The 15,740-nt window shown below is 41.3% G+C and overlaps 1 protein-coding gene across 6 annotated transcripts in view; it reads left to right on the plus strand.

Moving 5' to 3' along the window:
• The window catches only part of LOC116844373 (A disintegrin and metalloproteinase with thrombospondin motifs 9), a 50,699-nt gene that overhangs the window by 10,839 nt on the left and 24,120 nt on the right, over positions 1–15,740 (plus strand). For all 6 annotated transcript variants that reach the window (XR_004378072.1, XM_032815807.1, XM_032815810.1 and 3 more), the window contains exons 2-4: positions 8,390–8,518; positions 8,659–8,819; positions 9,046–9,171. Coding sequence is in view for 5 of the 6 variants with exons in the window: in XM_032815807.1 (XP_032671698.1) it covers positions 8,390–8,518; positions 8,659–8,819; positions 9,046–9,171 (416 nt within the window). In the remaining variant the exon portion in view is untranslated. The remainder of the gene's footprint in view (positions 1–8,389; positions 8,519–8,658; positions 8,820–9,045; positions 9,172–15,740) is intronic.

Below are 15,740 nucleotides of genomic sequence, written 5' to 3' on the forward strand. Positions count from 1 at the left end.
CGTGAAGTTGGCACCTCATTTTTTAGCACCGCAAGTTTTGACATGAGTTCTATTTGCACCCACAATAGTTTTATAGTTCCTGATAGGTTATAGCAATAGTTTCGTCGAATTAACAAAAAAAATGAATTTATTAAAATATGAGGTGCCAACTTACCACGGCACCGCAACATAAAAAAAAAATTATTTTGATAATTTTATTTTACAGTTCTCGAAGTGCTCTATAGTTCCTGATATGTTTTAGCAAGAGTTCCGGCCTCTAACTATTTTTAAACAATTTTTTAACTTTACCGTTGGCACCGCACCCCAGAGTTCACTCTTGAGTGCGGTGCCAACGGTAAACTTAAAAAATTATTTAAAAATACTTAGAGGCCGGAACTCTCGCTAAAACCTATGTGAAGCTTCGGAACTATTGCAGTACTACCGGAAAATGTCAAAAAGTCGGCCAGAACTGCCAGCACCCCAGAGTTCACTCTTGAGTGCGGTGCCAACGGTAAAGTTAAAAAATTATTTAAAAATACTTAGAGGCCGGAACTCTCGTTAAAACCTATGTGAAGCTTCGGAACTATTGCAGTACTACCGGAAAACGTCAAAAAGTCGGCTAGAACTGCCAGCACCCCAGAGTTTACTCTTGTAATGCGGTTCTTGTACTCAAGTTTAAAAATTGTTTAAAAATAGTTAGAGGCCGGAACTCTTGCTAAAACATATCAGGAACTATAGAGCACTTCGAGAACTGTAAAATAAAATTATCAAAATAATTTTTTTTTAATGTTGCGGTGCCGTGGTAAGTTGGCACCTCATATTTTAATAAATTCATTTTTTTTATTAATTCGACGGAACTATTGCTATAACCTATCAGGAACTATAGAACTATTGTGGGTGCAAATGGAACTCATGTCAAAACTTGCGGTGCTAAAAAATGAGGTGCCAACTTCACGCACGCGAAATTGCTTCGTTTAACCGGATTAAACAAGGACGGTTTTAATAGGTAGTTGACGAAACGCGTGTCGTTTCCTTGATTGGCTTAAGCGCCGAGCGATATACGAAGCACCGTTAATCCATGAGAGAAGTTTACTCTCGAGGATGACGAAGTAGCGAACGCCCAGGACGCCCGATACCGCTGCCAGACGTTTAGAGCTTTTGTCTGTAAACATTTCGGCCGATCTACCGAACTCGGAACACCTCAGCTTCGCTACACACAGGATATATCGGTCGCCCGGTCATAATTCACGTCTAAGACCATTCGAGTTAAAATAGCCGAAGCCAGCTGGCACTCTGAACGATACGATAATGTTCGATGGTCTTGAACCTCCTCGGTGCGCTGCCGGTGCTGCTGCTCGTGATTTTACACCGCCGTTTGATCCGTGTTATCCCAATCGTCGCTTTTAATGGACTGTAGCGCGTTAAAATCTTGGTTCCTAGCTTTTGCAGTCGCTCGCGCGCTTCGCGGCTTCGCGTTAGAGAACGCGAGGGAAAGCTTCGGACGAAAATAATCTTCGCGAGTAGAGTTTCTCAGGATTATTGTCTCAGGACTATCTCTTTATTTGTTGTTAATAGGTAATAAATTTGAAACCCACTTACTGATTTTAATTATTACTTATTATAATTATAAATTATTTTATAAATAATATATAAGTTATATAAATAATAAGTTAAATAATAAATAATAAGTTTTATAAATAATTTATAAGTTATTTTATAAATTTTCACTATTTCTTCAAGCGAAACTTCACTCAAAACATACAGATGTGATCATCGAGTCACACGATTTCGAGTGATCACTCATATGGAACGTATAGGTTAAATATGCACCAAAAAGGAAAAGAAGGAGAAAAAAGGAGTAGATTTAAGAAAAATAGGTTAAGATGGCAAAAAAGAATAAAGATAAGACGTGTAGGAGAAAGTAAAAATAAGGAAATGTATAAATCAAAGAACTTCCCGGCTGTGTAAAAGCTGAAGTAGAAATAAAGATAAACTCATATAGAACAAGTTCTCTCCACTCTGAATCGTCGAGTGAATATTTTCACTCAAAATTGAATCCAATGTTTATACTTCATCGTCACATATTCGTTCTAATCGATTGAAACATTCACTCATATAGAGTCAGAATCCACTCTACATGGAAAAAATATTGTAATAAAAATTACAATGTAATTTTAGTAGCGGTATTTTCACTGTTGTTTCGAGCGGAAATATTGTCACTTTTCATTCGTTTGAGTGAGACTCCACTTCAAGAAATTTAGAGAGTAAGGTAAAGGTATCAATTCCCAGACACGTACCTAATCCTGGACATTCTTATTATTTTGGTCTTTAAATATGCTTAAGCTATATACTTAAGCTTTCAATATAGAATATATTTACATACTCAATACTTGTTCATATATTTTATGTTGAAAATTTAAATATTTGTGTTTAAAGATCAAAACAAAAAGAGTATTTAGAATTAGGTATGTTCGGGTATTGGTGCTTTTATCTTAACAAGTGATAAGATGTCTCGATGACTTCACAAAGTTGTTCACGAAATCGTTAAGAGGACGAGTTATCTTCCATCGCTTCTTCGTAATCTCGGAGTTTCGTAGGTCAAAATCATTCATCGTTGTGTTGCCGCAGCGCATATCGAGACGAATTCAACGACTTGTCGCTCGAGGACATTCAAGGCCAGACAAGGTCACTTGGAAATATTCGATCATATCGAATGAGTCAACGAAAGTGTTCAAATGGGCGGCCTTGAGTACAAATATGTAACCTGCCACGATCTCTAAAGAATCTTCCTATCTGAGTCAGCATGGCAGAGTATTCTGCTTTTTCCTCGCGCAATTTCTTAATGATCGACAGGATAACGTAGAAAAAGGGATGACAGTTTATTCCGTATAATTCTCTAAGAATTATTTTTTTATAGTGTTTCAATCTGCATCGTTACATTTCACATTCACTCTCACAGGAGGTTTAAAATAATCCCGCAAAAGGAATGTGGCGTCAGAATAGAACCTTTAACCGTTTATCATCTGTAATTCGTTTCTCTAGCGTCGCGCTTACAAACAGGATAGTCATTGACATTAATACATTTCTAAATTTACTCCATGCACCGATCAATCGATCGATCGACAGCTTAGGCAATCTCCGCAGTATCCAATTTAGCGCATTCAGTAATAACACGCTGGCACGAGGCGTTTTTTCCTTACTTCGGTTCAGGGTAAACTGCATCCTTCGCTGTGTCCCAAACTTACTATTGACGTTGCGATAGACCGAGGAGTGAGATATAATTTCGCCGCGACTCGCTTGACACATTCACACTCGAGGAGTTTTATTAGCGCGTTTCGGTGAAATCGTGCTTGTTCGCGAGACGTCAGATACAGCGGAGTTACAGCTTATTTGCTTAATCGCCACGTGTTTCTCAAGCCAATTTAAGTTAGCCGGTACGCCCGGCAATTTTTGCGAGTTTCGAGAATTTTGTGTAGCAACTGTGTCGCGCATACGAGGGGATACATTACGGTGGAAATGATGATATATCGTCTCGATCGAGAGTCTCCTCAGTGTCTCGGCTGGATGGTTTACGTCTCGAGTCTGTGTCGACGTCTTGCGTTTCGATACAGTAATTAAACGGCGACATTAACAGGCAAGACTGTAGATATTCTTTCTTTCGCGAACAGTATCTGCCTTGTGGCGACCAAGACAGAACGCCCTCTTCTCGATGTCACTCGACACAGACAGAGGACGAGTCGCGTAAATGTTTATGCGAGAGAAATGGCCCGACGATAATGAACGTTCTTTTATATTGGAAACAATGTCACCCAGACTATACATTTACGATACGAACGCTTTAACGACACGTGACGCGTAGACTGTTTGGCGCGCGGTTGATTCGCGGAATGGAATGCCGTTCTGTTAAGGAATATCTTATATCTATTAACAACTATTCAATTTATTATGTGTGTGTGTGTGTGTCACCTTAGACTCTACACTGAAGTCATTCTCAGCGAGACCATTATCGAAGAAATATCGTCACTTTTTGCTCGTTCTGAATGAAATTCCACTCCAAGAAACTCAGAATGAGATTCCATTCCAAGAGATGTAGAATGAGATTCCACTCCAAGAAATTTAGAAAGCACTACGGTAAATTATCTTTATGTACGTATAATAAATTTATAGACCGTAATGTTAACAAGATATCCGTGTACGCTAGCGATTAATTGTCAGCGTAGCAAAAAAAAGATATTGTCGCGAGAGTATCTTGCCTTCCGCTGCGCGAAGTTTCTTGACAGCCTCTGGGATCATATAGAAAAATGGGAATAGAAATTAATATCGTATAACTTGTTGAGACTTTGAAAAATTCATGAAAAAACCTAGAATTTATCGTTGCATCCGACTTACATATCGCAAGGATCATATTACAGCGACAAGTAATCGGTCTGAGTAATCGGTCAATCTAGTTATATTATTTTTCTTCACGATACAGTTACAGAGATATGATTATGTATGTGCCAATGTGCAACATAACGTTTACTAGTAATGCCACGTTGTTGATGTCATGTCGATACTTGACAGACGATATTTACGATGGAGTTGTGTTATCATTTTAGCTTTCAAGCAACGATCGAGAAAATTGCTGGTGTACACTCTATTATTAATGAGGTATAGGAAAATGGTTAAATATTATTCTGAGAAAAGCGATACATAGGTGTCTTTAACGTTAGCGATTTGTCGAATGTTCTGAGGATCTTCCTTTTTGTCGTTAGCTTCTCCATGTATATTCTTATTACGAGGTTTCCGTTTCACTGACGGAAAATGTTAGTTGACGCACCGTCCTAACAATTTGCTCTTACATCCAACTGAGATTTTTAGTTTAATAATCCGCAGCAACTCCTTCGCTTTTCGATTCTCTGCTTCTTCCTCTCTTATTTCTTTGTCTCACACAAATACACTTCTGCTTCTACATTCAGTTAACCAAACTCATCATCGAAGTTTCAGTTCAGCCTTAGTTCTCACTGCCTTCCAACTCATTTAGCATATCTTCTTGCTTAAAGCGTGAAACGCAATACAATGGGTACTTACAGTTACCGTATCGTCGCGAGTGTTTCGCGAGTGTTTCCTCTCGGAAGTAAAAGCAGAGGCAGTTATTGTTATTGCCGCGAGTACCTTTCAGGAGTTTTCGTGCGTGAGGCGAACCTGTTGTTCTCTCGAAAGGGTTGACGTCGTCTGGCACGTTTCCACGGTATTTTCAGAAGTATCACGCCCCGCGGCCGAATCCCGAACTCTCGCCGAGTTGAAGCGGATAATTACTATCGGCCCCTCGCCGTTCCGCGATAAACAATCGCACGACGTGCCGCAAACGCAAACATCTCGCGTTGTATCAAATTTAGTGTTCCGACGCTAAACATCCTTTCCGCGTATTTTTGATCATTGACGTAACCAGGCCGCACGTTCTATTAGGGAGAATTCACATCTCGAAGCAGAAAACAGAAAGACAGGTACCAATCAGAACTCGGACTGACAGGAAAGCAAAAACCGTCGGCTATCATTTGACTACCGGCGCGAGTTCTGATTGGCTCCTGCCTTTCTGTTTTCTGCTTTACTGCCAAGGTGTGAATTCTCCCTTGTAGATCGTTAGTATTGCGGCTCTACGCTCTGGACGTTGTAAGAAAAATGCCTCAACGTTCGCGCCCTGGACACGACTTTCATATCGATGAATCGGCGCGCGATCAACGAAGATAGATATAATGTAGAAAGCCGAGGAGATGTGGCATTATGGACCGTTAATAGATTCAACTGTAGCCACTTATCCGTGATGGATAGCCGTCGACGGATCGTTTATTATCGGCGAGGATGGCGGGTGCAACAAAGATCGCGAGTCGTTTGTTAACCCCGATAAAAATGACTTTCCGCTTTACGGTTTAGCCAGTTGATGATAGAGATCGTTAAAACCTGCCGGCACGGCGATAGCACTTCGTCATTGCCAACGAGAACACGTTGACGCGCTTTCACAATCTTTGTCCCCGTCGTAGTATTTTGAGTACCTTATATTGCGACCGTAAATCGTAATATGGTATCTGTAAAAGATGGTCGGAGGGAACGTATTGCGTTTTCAGCGAGTCTCTCTCTTTCTCGTATGTTTGTTACGTAAGTTATCGTGAAGGATGAGATTGCGATATCGTAATGCATCAACTGGAATAGCCTCTAAATGCTTTTTATTCCTCCCTCTATCAGAGAGAGAGAGCTAAGATGTAAATAAACGAAGGTCTCTTTAACTGTGCATCGCGTGTGTAACGCGTGGCCTTATTTTAATACAAATTATTGTGCATTGAATATCAAGCCCGTTGGCGTTTCGTGCGTTCAAATATGAAGCATTGCTGGACTTATTTTTTCAACCATTCGTTTCACGTTTTTCATTGATTTGTTTTCGCTGAAATTTGAAACATTTTTGCCAGTCCCACTGTTCGTGAAGTCCGCGCGTTCGTATAAGGCTTATTATACTGAAAGTGTCGCAAAGTACATTTGCCAAAATAAAAGAAATAATAATCGCGCGATAAAATAAAGAATATGTTTCAACATTAAAGAATAGAATATTCTTCTTTATGACGTAGGTACGTCACGAATCCTCTTTTCTACTTGGGTATCCGCGTACCATTCTAGAATTGTGCAACGTTGAACATGCATATATTCTCAGCCGCGGTCGCCCACGTGTTCACATTTTGTAACTAGGCTTAATCTCCTCTGGCACGACACGGTATCCCTTTGTTCCGTAATCTTTTATGGTATTACCCGTGGCGTTGAAATGTCTTTCCTCGTTTGGTGTTTCGTAAGTAAATTATTCAGGAACTTATTTTCTACAGTAGTTCTCAAGAGAAAATAAAAACGTGATAATTATTCAGACACTAAATATGTGATGTATGTTATGTATCCTCGTCAAAATATCCACGGAGAAAAATAATTTTGCTTCTTTAGCAAAATCGTCGTTGCTACTGCATATTCATAGTATCAAAAAAATTTAGTTGAACTAATTTTACAAATTATTCGTTATCAGTAGTTTTGTTGCCAGGATAGAAAAAATTTGTTGAGTGTATTTGTCCTAAGGATCACATTAATTTGCTATTGATGCAAAATAATGTATCCTTAGCAAATTTATTTGTTATTGGAGTAAAACTGCAATTTTTTATATAAATCCATCATATAGCAAAATAATTTATAGACTCAGCAAATTATATTCAGCAAATAGTGATTAGTAATCTTAGCAAATCTTTTTGCTGTCCATATAATAACGAAAAGATTTTGCTAGACCAGCAGAAAATTTGCTGGGTCAGCAAATTATTTTTCTCCATGCTTATATATACTTAAATTATATTATTATTAATTATATTATTAATAAATTATATTATATTATATTATTATTGTTGTTTTATTACATAATATAAAATTATACATGTCACTCGAAATGGCAGTTCGCTTTAATTCTCGATTACGAACGGCAGGTTGGTTTTTGCTGCTCAAGTTGTATCATTTAAATTTTTCTTACGCGCCATAAGCTACGATGTATACATACATTTATTTGTGCCATGACACTCGGCCGTTTCGCGGTTATCTCTCGGCTTGCGATTCGAGACCGACATTCGATACGTCCCGCGAAAACTGTCGTGCGTAATTATAGAACCGTGCATGCGCTATGTGTTTCTCTCCAGACGTGGCGCACCGCCGTGGCCGTTGCGTTGTAGGTAAGCCCGATATAATTAGGCGAGAAGAGATGGTCGCTGTTCCGCGAACAATTTCCCCAAGGTCTCTCCGCTCGTACACTTCGCACGAGCGCTCCCGCCGTTAAATCTAGATTAATGAACACCGACACCCCTCCGATCGCCGCGGCGGCGTGTAAGCGCGGACCCGATACGTGATCGCGTAAAAAAACCGCCGGAGCCAAGCTGGATTGCATCGGCGGCGGCTCGCCAGAGAAATCGTAGAACGTGCCTACCTGATGGTTACGCACGCACAGTTGTTCAGTTTATACCGGTCAATTGGCTCGTTTAGTTGGCAGCTAATTAGTGGCACGTAAAGCGCCGTCCTGTCCTTCTTCAGCGAGTTATGTTAATATTGTTATCTGAAGAAATCGTTACTTGAGAAATCGTTTCCACTTCGCATTATCCGACGCGAGCGTCCTCGATTCATCGCTCGAAACGCGCTCGTCTTATCGAGCGTTGAAGCGAAAAATTGCCGAAAACACACGTTGTTTTAAAGTCTCTTTGAGTATACCTGTTTTCGATTGACTTGTGGTCAATTAAATTAACAGAACTTGACTTTTGGTAACTTTTTAACACAGAAAATGATTTCTGTATTGAATTGTTCCTTTCTTAATCCTTTAGGTGTTTTAATGATTTTTTTTCTATCTGGATTATTCTGTCTATTGCAGTGTTCCCCGACGAGTCACAAAACACGAAGAGGTACAATGACACCTCAATCGACGTTTTGCCGCCCATTAAGGATAATCTGGAGTACGTGAAGCCCTTAAAAATTAGCCAAAATCAATACGAGGATCCGCGTAAGTATCGCATTTATGTTGTGCAAACATCCTTTGTTTTCATCAATCATCTCTTCCTTTTCTTTCTCTGATTCTGACTTGCGTTCGAAATATCCACGTGTGATTCATGGTTCGCTTGAAAGGAACTCTCTTGTTTTCAGCCGAAGAGTTTTCCACGGCGAAGAGACATCACAGCGGTCACTTCCGCCACACGTCGGCCAAGATATGGGACCCGCATCCGCAGTACGAATTTACTGCCTTCGGCAAGCGATTTCGCTTGCGATTAGCGCACGACGCCAGTTTCGTGTCTCCTGACATAAAGGTAAGGATCGACGATGATCGATGATGTACCGATCTGATCGTGCATCGTTCATTGTATCCTAGACGCATTTTAACAAAAATTTCACTCGGACGGAAATCCGTTCTTGTGTGAAAGTGGGGGAAGGATGCGCATCAAAGCGAAACGAGCTGAGGTCGCATGATCTTGGCGTAGTCGTTTCGCTACTTAATTGGCAACACTAATTAGCTTTTGCACGATGACGATGCAGGTGACGCACATGAGCGAAAACACAACTAGGAGGGAGCACGCGGGTCATCACTTGGGCTGCTTCTATAGCGGATCAGTCGATGGCGATCCAAGTTCAGCGGTCAGTGTCAGCCTTTGTCACGGAATGGTGAGTCAGAGATTAAGCTTTAGAAAGACGTCGTCTCGTGATTCTTTATTCGCGTCGCGCAACGCAGTTAATCCCGATCGATTCCGAGGATGATAAATCTACCCGAGCTTGTATTCCATTGTAGCGCGAGTCAATCAACATAAAGTTTTCTCGCGTCTAGTCGGATGCAATATATATTTGTCGAAATTTTATTTCGCAAATCAAATCTCTTTCTCTCGCCCACTCACTGTTTAACTTTTCTCCCGGCAATACCGAAAAGTCAAGAACGTAGACGCAAGTTGGTCTTCGGTGAACTGCGAAAATAAAATTCGAAACGTCTCTTGAATCACACCACCGGTCGTAAATATCGCGCCGGTATTGCGTAGTTGAATTACGATTCACGGAATTTCTCAGGTACTTACGATTGGCGTGGTGTTACGATTGTGCATTCTCACATGCTCGTGTGAAAGACAGCGATATTAACCCTTTATTTCATAGTGCTTTTACTATGAAATCACAGTTAAAAAATTTTTTTTTATTTATTTACATTTGTTACACGCGACCACTTGTTCGTAACTAACTCGTATAGAATAAGGAGAAATTTTATATTTGATACCCATATATTTTATATTGGATACCCAAATATATATTTATTTTATTGTTTTCATCATATATTTTATTTATATCATATATTTACTTATATATATATATATATATATATATATATATATATATATATATATTAGAGATATGCAAATTATTCGAATCAAGTAAAATTCAATTCGATTCAAATTCGAATCCCTATGATTCGAATCCGAATAATTCAAAAATTTCGAATCGAAAAGATTCAAATATGGATCGCGCATATTAGCATTAACGTAAAACTATTAAAGACATCCAGCCTTACGGGAATTAGCATGACTTGAAAAGTTTGCTATACATTAAGATTTTCTTCAAAAATATTAAAAGAAGATAATGGCTTCTAGATAAACTCTTACCGACAACTGTCGGATCGATATGTGTCGTTGCGCAGCTTTCAAGACTGGAACTTCGGTTTTCGGTATTGCTGGGAGAAAAGTTATTCCATACACGTTTACCGACTAATATATTATATATCTCTTACCTTAAAATAAATTGATATCACATGATCAATGTTATCTTTCTCATACTGAAGTCACTATTTTCATGTTGAATTCAATGATTATGTTAATTAAAAATTCTTTTAACGATTCGATTCGACATTAAAAATCTTTGATTTGCACATCTCTAATATATATCATATATTTTACTTATAATAATTCAAAAGAACATGGAGAAAATACTAAAAAGAACATTAACTCTTAATTTATGAAATAATATAAAGCGTTAAAAGAGTGTCGTCAGTTTTCGCAACCTTTCATTCGGGCACGTGTGCGTGAAGTTACTTTACGTTGTCGTAAAATTTAAAGCGACATTGAACCGCGCCGAAGCGTTATTGTTCCTTGACACGAAAATAGAACCAAGCTTGAAGCTTCTTCGTCTGATTATTCTTCATTTTTGCCATGAGACAGAAGGACGCGTGTAAAAGTTGCGATCAGCTGCGTACTCTTAAAAGACACCCCTTTTATTTGTCTCAAGTCGCGCGTGGCGACGTATCCAGCGTTGACAACTCGAAAAGAAGGTTTCAGCCGTGCACTCTCTTTCTTTCTCGGGAACACCTCAGTCGTATGAGATTCTCTTCCCTCAATGAGACCGAATAAAAAATGAACTCGAGTAACGCGCGGCGGCGCGAATGCGACGGGGCGAGACGTTGCACAGTACACGAGAGGATGTCTGAAAATAGTTGCACGCAAAAAATAGGTTCAAGGTTCGTAGCGTAGCCCTCCGTCGTAGAGTAAGACCGGGAACACACAGGAAAACGTAAGCAGTAAAAACTTGAGCAGTAAGCAAATTGACCGAGCACAGTCGATGATTTTCTTCACGGTTCAAGAATAATCACGATTGTAATTGGCCAATTTTCTTATTGCTTAAGTCTTACCGTTTACGTTTTTCTGCGCATCCCTAACCATCGGCGGTTTCATGCACGTGCTGCTCGTGCAGCCGAAGCGTGCGAAACGGCACGCGTTTAATGCAATTTGTTGGCCTTTTGTACACGTCGTGCGTGCGCACGATCGATTGTGAATCGTCGCGTGAATCCACTCGAGAGCTACTCGATTCTGAAAAGAGAAAGAAGAGGAAAAGAAAGAAGGTAGATATAAGCCTCGATCGTACATCAGAAACATCTTCGTGAGTCGTTCCAAGTCCTCGCGAGCCGTGCAGCGGGGAAACGCCGCGCGATCATCTCGACGGTCCATGGGAAACGCCGGGCCGTCGCGCGACGCGATTGGATTTTATATCAAGAGGTGTTAGAGAGAGCGAGAATTATTTGCGACGCTCTAAAGCGAATTTATTGCGCGGACGGCTCGTATATCACTTCTCTCTTCTCTCGCCGGACACCCGGTAGACGCGTTTGCCGGCCCAATGTTCCCCTCGCGGATCGGGATTCCGCTTTGCGAGATGTCGCGGAAGTTTCGAGACGAATGGTTTATCGTGAAAAATAAAAAAGCTCCTTTTGCGAACCCGCAAATACGCACACATACATACATACAGACACACACGTACACACGCTTAAGTTACGCGGGGGATTTTGCTTAAGGTACGCGTCGGCCAAGATCTTCCATTCTCGACACTGGCAAAAAGTCAGCGCACGCTCCTTCGAGCGCTCCTCGGAAAAGGCAACGGACGGCGAGAATGGAATAGAACTTATTTTTCGCTTGTTTAACGCGTTCTACGCGTTGCGATTTGGGTCATGCTTTAATTTAGCCGTGGCAAGGTTAGAGTAGTCAATCGACCGTCTGTTCAGGCATAGAAATAGGAAGAAACGCGAGCACCCGGAGTCGTCGAGCCTTGATGTTTCTACTCTCGATAGCCACGATTCGAGCTACTCGACCTAATTATTCGACCCTGCACGAGCGAATCTCGGTCGCTATTGCGTATCCGGATACATCACTTGGTTTCTACTCTCCTCCGCTCATTATTTTTCAATATCCGCCGCCCCCTCGCGCGCGCGCGCGTCCTCGTCATCTGCCTTTTTATGCTGACCTTCCGCCTGCGTACGGCGTGCGGAAAAGTTTCTTCAAAATTACTGATGACTCGCTAATGAATACTGATTAACACTGATGAGTGAATCACTGATGATCATCGACGATAGAGAAATGCATTTCTATTGATCGCGATGTAACTGCCTTTGTTATTTCCGTACTCTGCCAACGCAAGGCAATGTTGTCACGAGTTGAGAGCAATGAAAATTAGCATCTTAAGTGATTTCCCGCTTATCAAAATTTTACCTCTTCACTACAAAAATCTTGATGCCTGAATGTATCTTATATATACGACATTCGTGATTAATTTTCATTTCCCTTGTGAAGGTCTTGGTTATGTCTTGATCGATGGATTGAGCGGGGCAAATATCTCAAGAGAGAAAAATAATTATCCGACGCGCAAATTCCGATTTAACCGATCGAAAATACACATTCTGCGTATAATTCCGATAAATTACGATACGGGACTAGACAAGAACGTGGAACTTCGCCACGGAATTCCCAGCTGATGTGTATAGTAGCGTAGTCTAGAAGACGAGGAAAAAAAGAGAAAAACGCAAGCAAGGGAATACGGGATATCCTAGGCAGTGATTCACTCCACGGACCATTTCGTTGTATATACACCCATCGTTTCGGGTATCGTACACACACGCACGTGGACACACGCGCACGATCGCGGACACATGTGTACAGATACACACACCCGCGCACGAGCCAGATTTACTGTCTAGACATCAACTTTTTTACAGGCCCGGATTGACGACTCGAAATATTTCCAGGCGAAATTATAGCGGTAAAACAAGGGCTCAGACTTTCAGAATGTCTCCTTTATTTGACTTGATCTTAATTTAAAGATCATTTCTCTCTCTTCTTAGCGAGAATATCTCGTACAGCAAGTCATTGTTTATCGCACTTTTCCGATTCTTAACGTCACGCGTCTCCTTGCGCGCTTTCGAATTAAAGTCTCATTCAGATTCCGCTATTTTGAGAGTGGTTTTATATAGCTTGCATATATAAAACAAAGAGCACGTATTCTTGGCGAATCGTGTAAATCGCGGGGATCGAGCGTCGCGGTGCCGGAATTGCTCGCGAGCCTTCAGCCTCCTCTCTACTCTCTGATTGGATACAGTAAATTTTTCTGAATAGCTTCCGACAACGCGCGGGGAACTGGATGCTGTTTTTTTTGGCACGGCGCGACGCAGCATCGGGGAACGCCAAATCCGCGAGAGTTCGACTCGAGCCGGTACGACCAGTTTCAATTCGACCCGACAACCTTGGCAGAAATGTGTAATATAATAGGCGGAATTAATTAGAAATATTTCGCCCGCGATGGCATTTCGAGCGGCCGCTTTAACAAGGATACACACCGATCACGTCTCGGAGAGAAAGAGATACAAGCCGCGGCTTGATGTTAAATTCAATTCGTTTCGCTCGTTTCTCTTGCTTCCCTTGTTGATTAGCGCGTTCAAAATAACGAAGCGGTGCACAAAGTGGATCCTCTTTTCGTTGAAATCCTTGGAGGAAATGCTCGTCGGTATCACCTTCATCGAGCCCTCGTCCGTATTATTCACATAGAGAGTCGTGGCAATGAAACTCATAAATATCCGAACGCACGTCTACACCCGAGTCGAAATTTTGACCCTATGTTGAACCTTGAATTCTACACCGCAGTAGGAGCTAAGATAGTAAAGTAGGTTTCATTCTAATGATATAATTTACTTCTACTTTGACTCTAATGATGTCTGAAATTTCCGCTTTGGCTTTCTTTAGCGTCAAAGTAGGTTGTATAATAGTAGGATCTTAGGAAGCAAAGTAGGTTCAGTTGCGATCCTCTATTGAAGCTTTAGCTTCTATATAGAATGTATGTATTTTATAGAAATATTTAAAAAATTTAATAAATAACGAAACAGAAACGTCAAATAGCATACAAAATATACATTTTATTTGTTGCATGTATTTCAGATATCATCAGGGTCAAAGTAGGAGTAAATTATATCATTAGAATTAAACCTACTTTGCTATCTTAGCTCCTACTGCGGTGTAGAATTCAAGGTTTAACATAGGGTCAAAATTTCGACTCGGAAATGAGTGTCAATATCGTCAAAATAGGTTTCACCTAAGTTGTAGATTATCTAAGTAGGCTCAAACTATTTTTAAGAGCGTCAAAGTAGCGTTAAAATTTTGACAAGATAGAGTTAAAGGTTCAAAAGAGAAGTTAATGAGTATCAATGTCCTCAAAGTAGGTTTTATCTAGGTTATAAACCGTCTAAGTAGGCGCAAACTATCCTTAAGAGCGTCAAAGTGGCATCAAAATTTCGACTCGGGGTAAAGCAGCGATCAAGATTTCAATCTAACGAAATCCTCTTGCGACTGTTGCAACTTTTATTTTTGCGTGTGTCGGCCTAAAGACTAGAAACCGGCCGCTCGGAGCGCTCCGAATTCGCGTACGGCGCGCTCAGACGCGTTTCTGCATCGAATTACTGCGGAGCCCGTCGTTGTTCCTCTTAATGGCAGGCCGCACGAGTACGTTACAGCCAGTCACCTTTTATTATGATGTATTATGTTCTGCGTATTAAGCGGAACCTAAATAAAGATAACTCTCGCTCTCTTGGGCCTGATGCCTGGCCGCCTTTAATTTAACGTCTGGCTCTCTGCATGCGAAACGTGCATGCACACTGTCTCGCGAGACGCCTCTCGCGCACACTTTTCTCGGTAACATCGTTGGAAGCTTTTTTTTTCCTCGGTATCCTTGCATCGCGGCGATACCAGAACACGTTTCGCCCGACGTTTTCCCGTCACATGGCGGTGCTTGCTTTTCTCACGTTTCAGCGTAAACCGCGGATTTATGGGAGCGCGCGAGCGCTCCAAATAGCGACTAGCGAGTGCAATATTCTCAAACGCGAATTCTCAAACGAGAGCGCGTCGCGGCTACGGCCGTGACCGACGTGGTCAGCACTTTTGCGGTCTTCCTAGCAGAGTTCCGAGCAAGTATACTCGCCTGGCGATCCGATGCCGTTTCCTCGTAATGCGCCTTTAAAATCAGTGTCGTCTTCGTCATGGCTCTCGTCGGTTCTCTCGGTTGATCTAAGCTTGATGCGGATTTTTGTCGGGACGGACGACACGTCCTCGTAGATTCTCGAGTTTTACCTCTTTATCGATAAGATTTCAGTCGGGTTTGTCCCGAATGAGCAACACTTTCGAATAAACCTGAATTATCCTGCCCCTGATAAGACGAATTTATTCGTCGTCGACGAAGGTCATTTTCGTCGAATGGAAAATTTCATCGAGTTCGAAATAGCTCCGACTCTCTCTTCCGAGGGAGATCGACAATCTTCTCCTCGGCGGATGATTACTGTACGATAGACGGCTTATTCGCTGATCGAACATGCGAAACGGAAAAGGTGGCTGTCCGAGAAGAGGAGGGGAAGGGCGGATAGAAAAGCGAGATTGAGGCGTATATAGACGAAGAAA

The sequence above is a fragment of the Odontomachus brunneus genome, unplaced genomic scaffold (assembly GCF_010583005.1).
Source record: "Odontomachus brunneus isolate Ranch 3 - 2012 unplaced genomic scaffold, Obru_v1 Obru_scaffold_041, whole genome shotgun sequence".
Lineage (NCBI taxonomy): Eukaryota > Metazoa > Arthropoda > Insecta > Hymenoptera > Formicidae > Odontomachus > Odontomachus brunneus.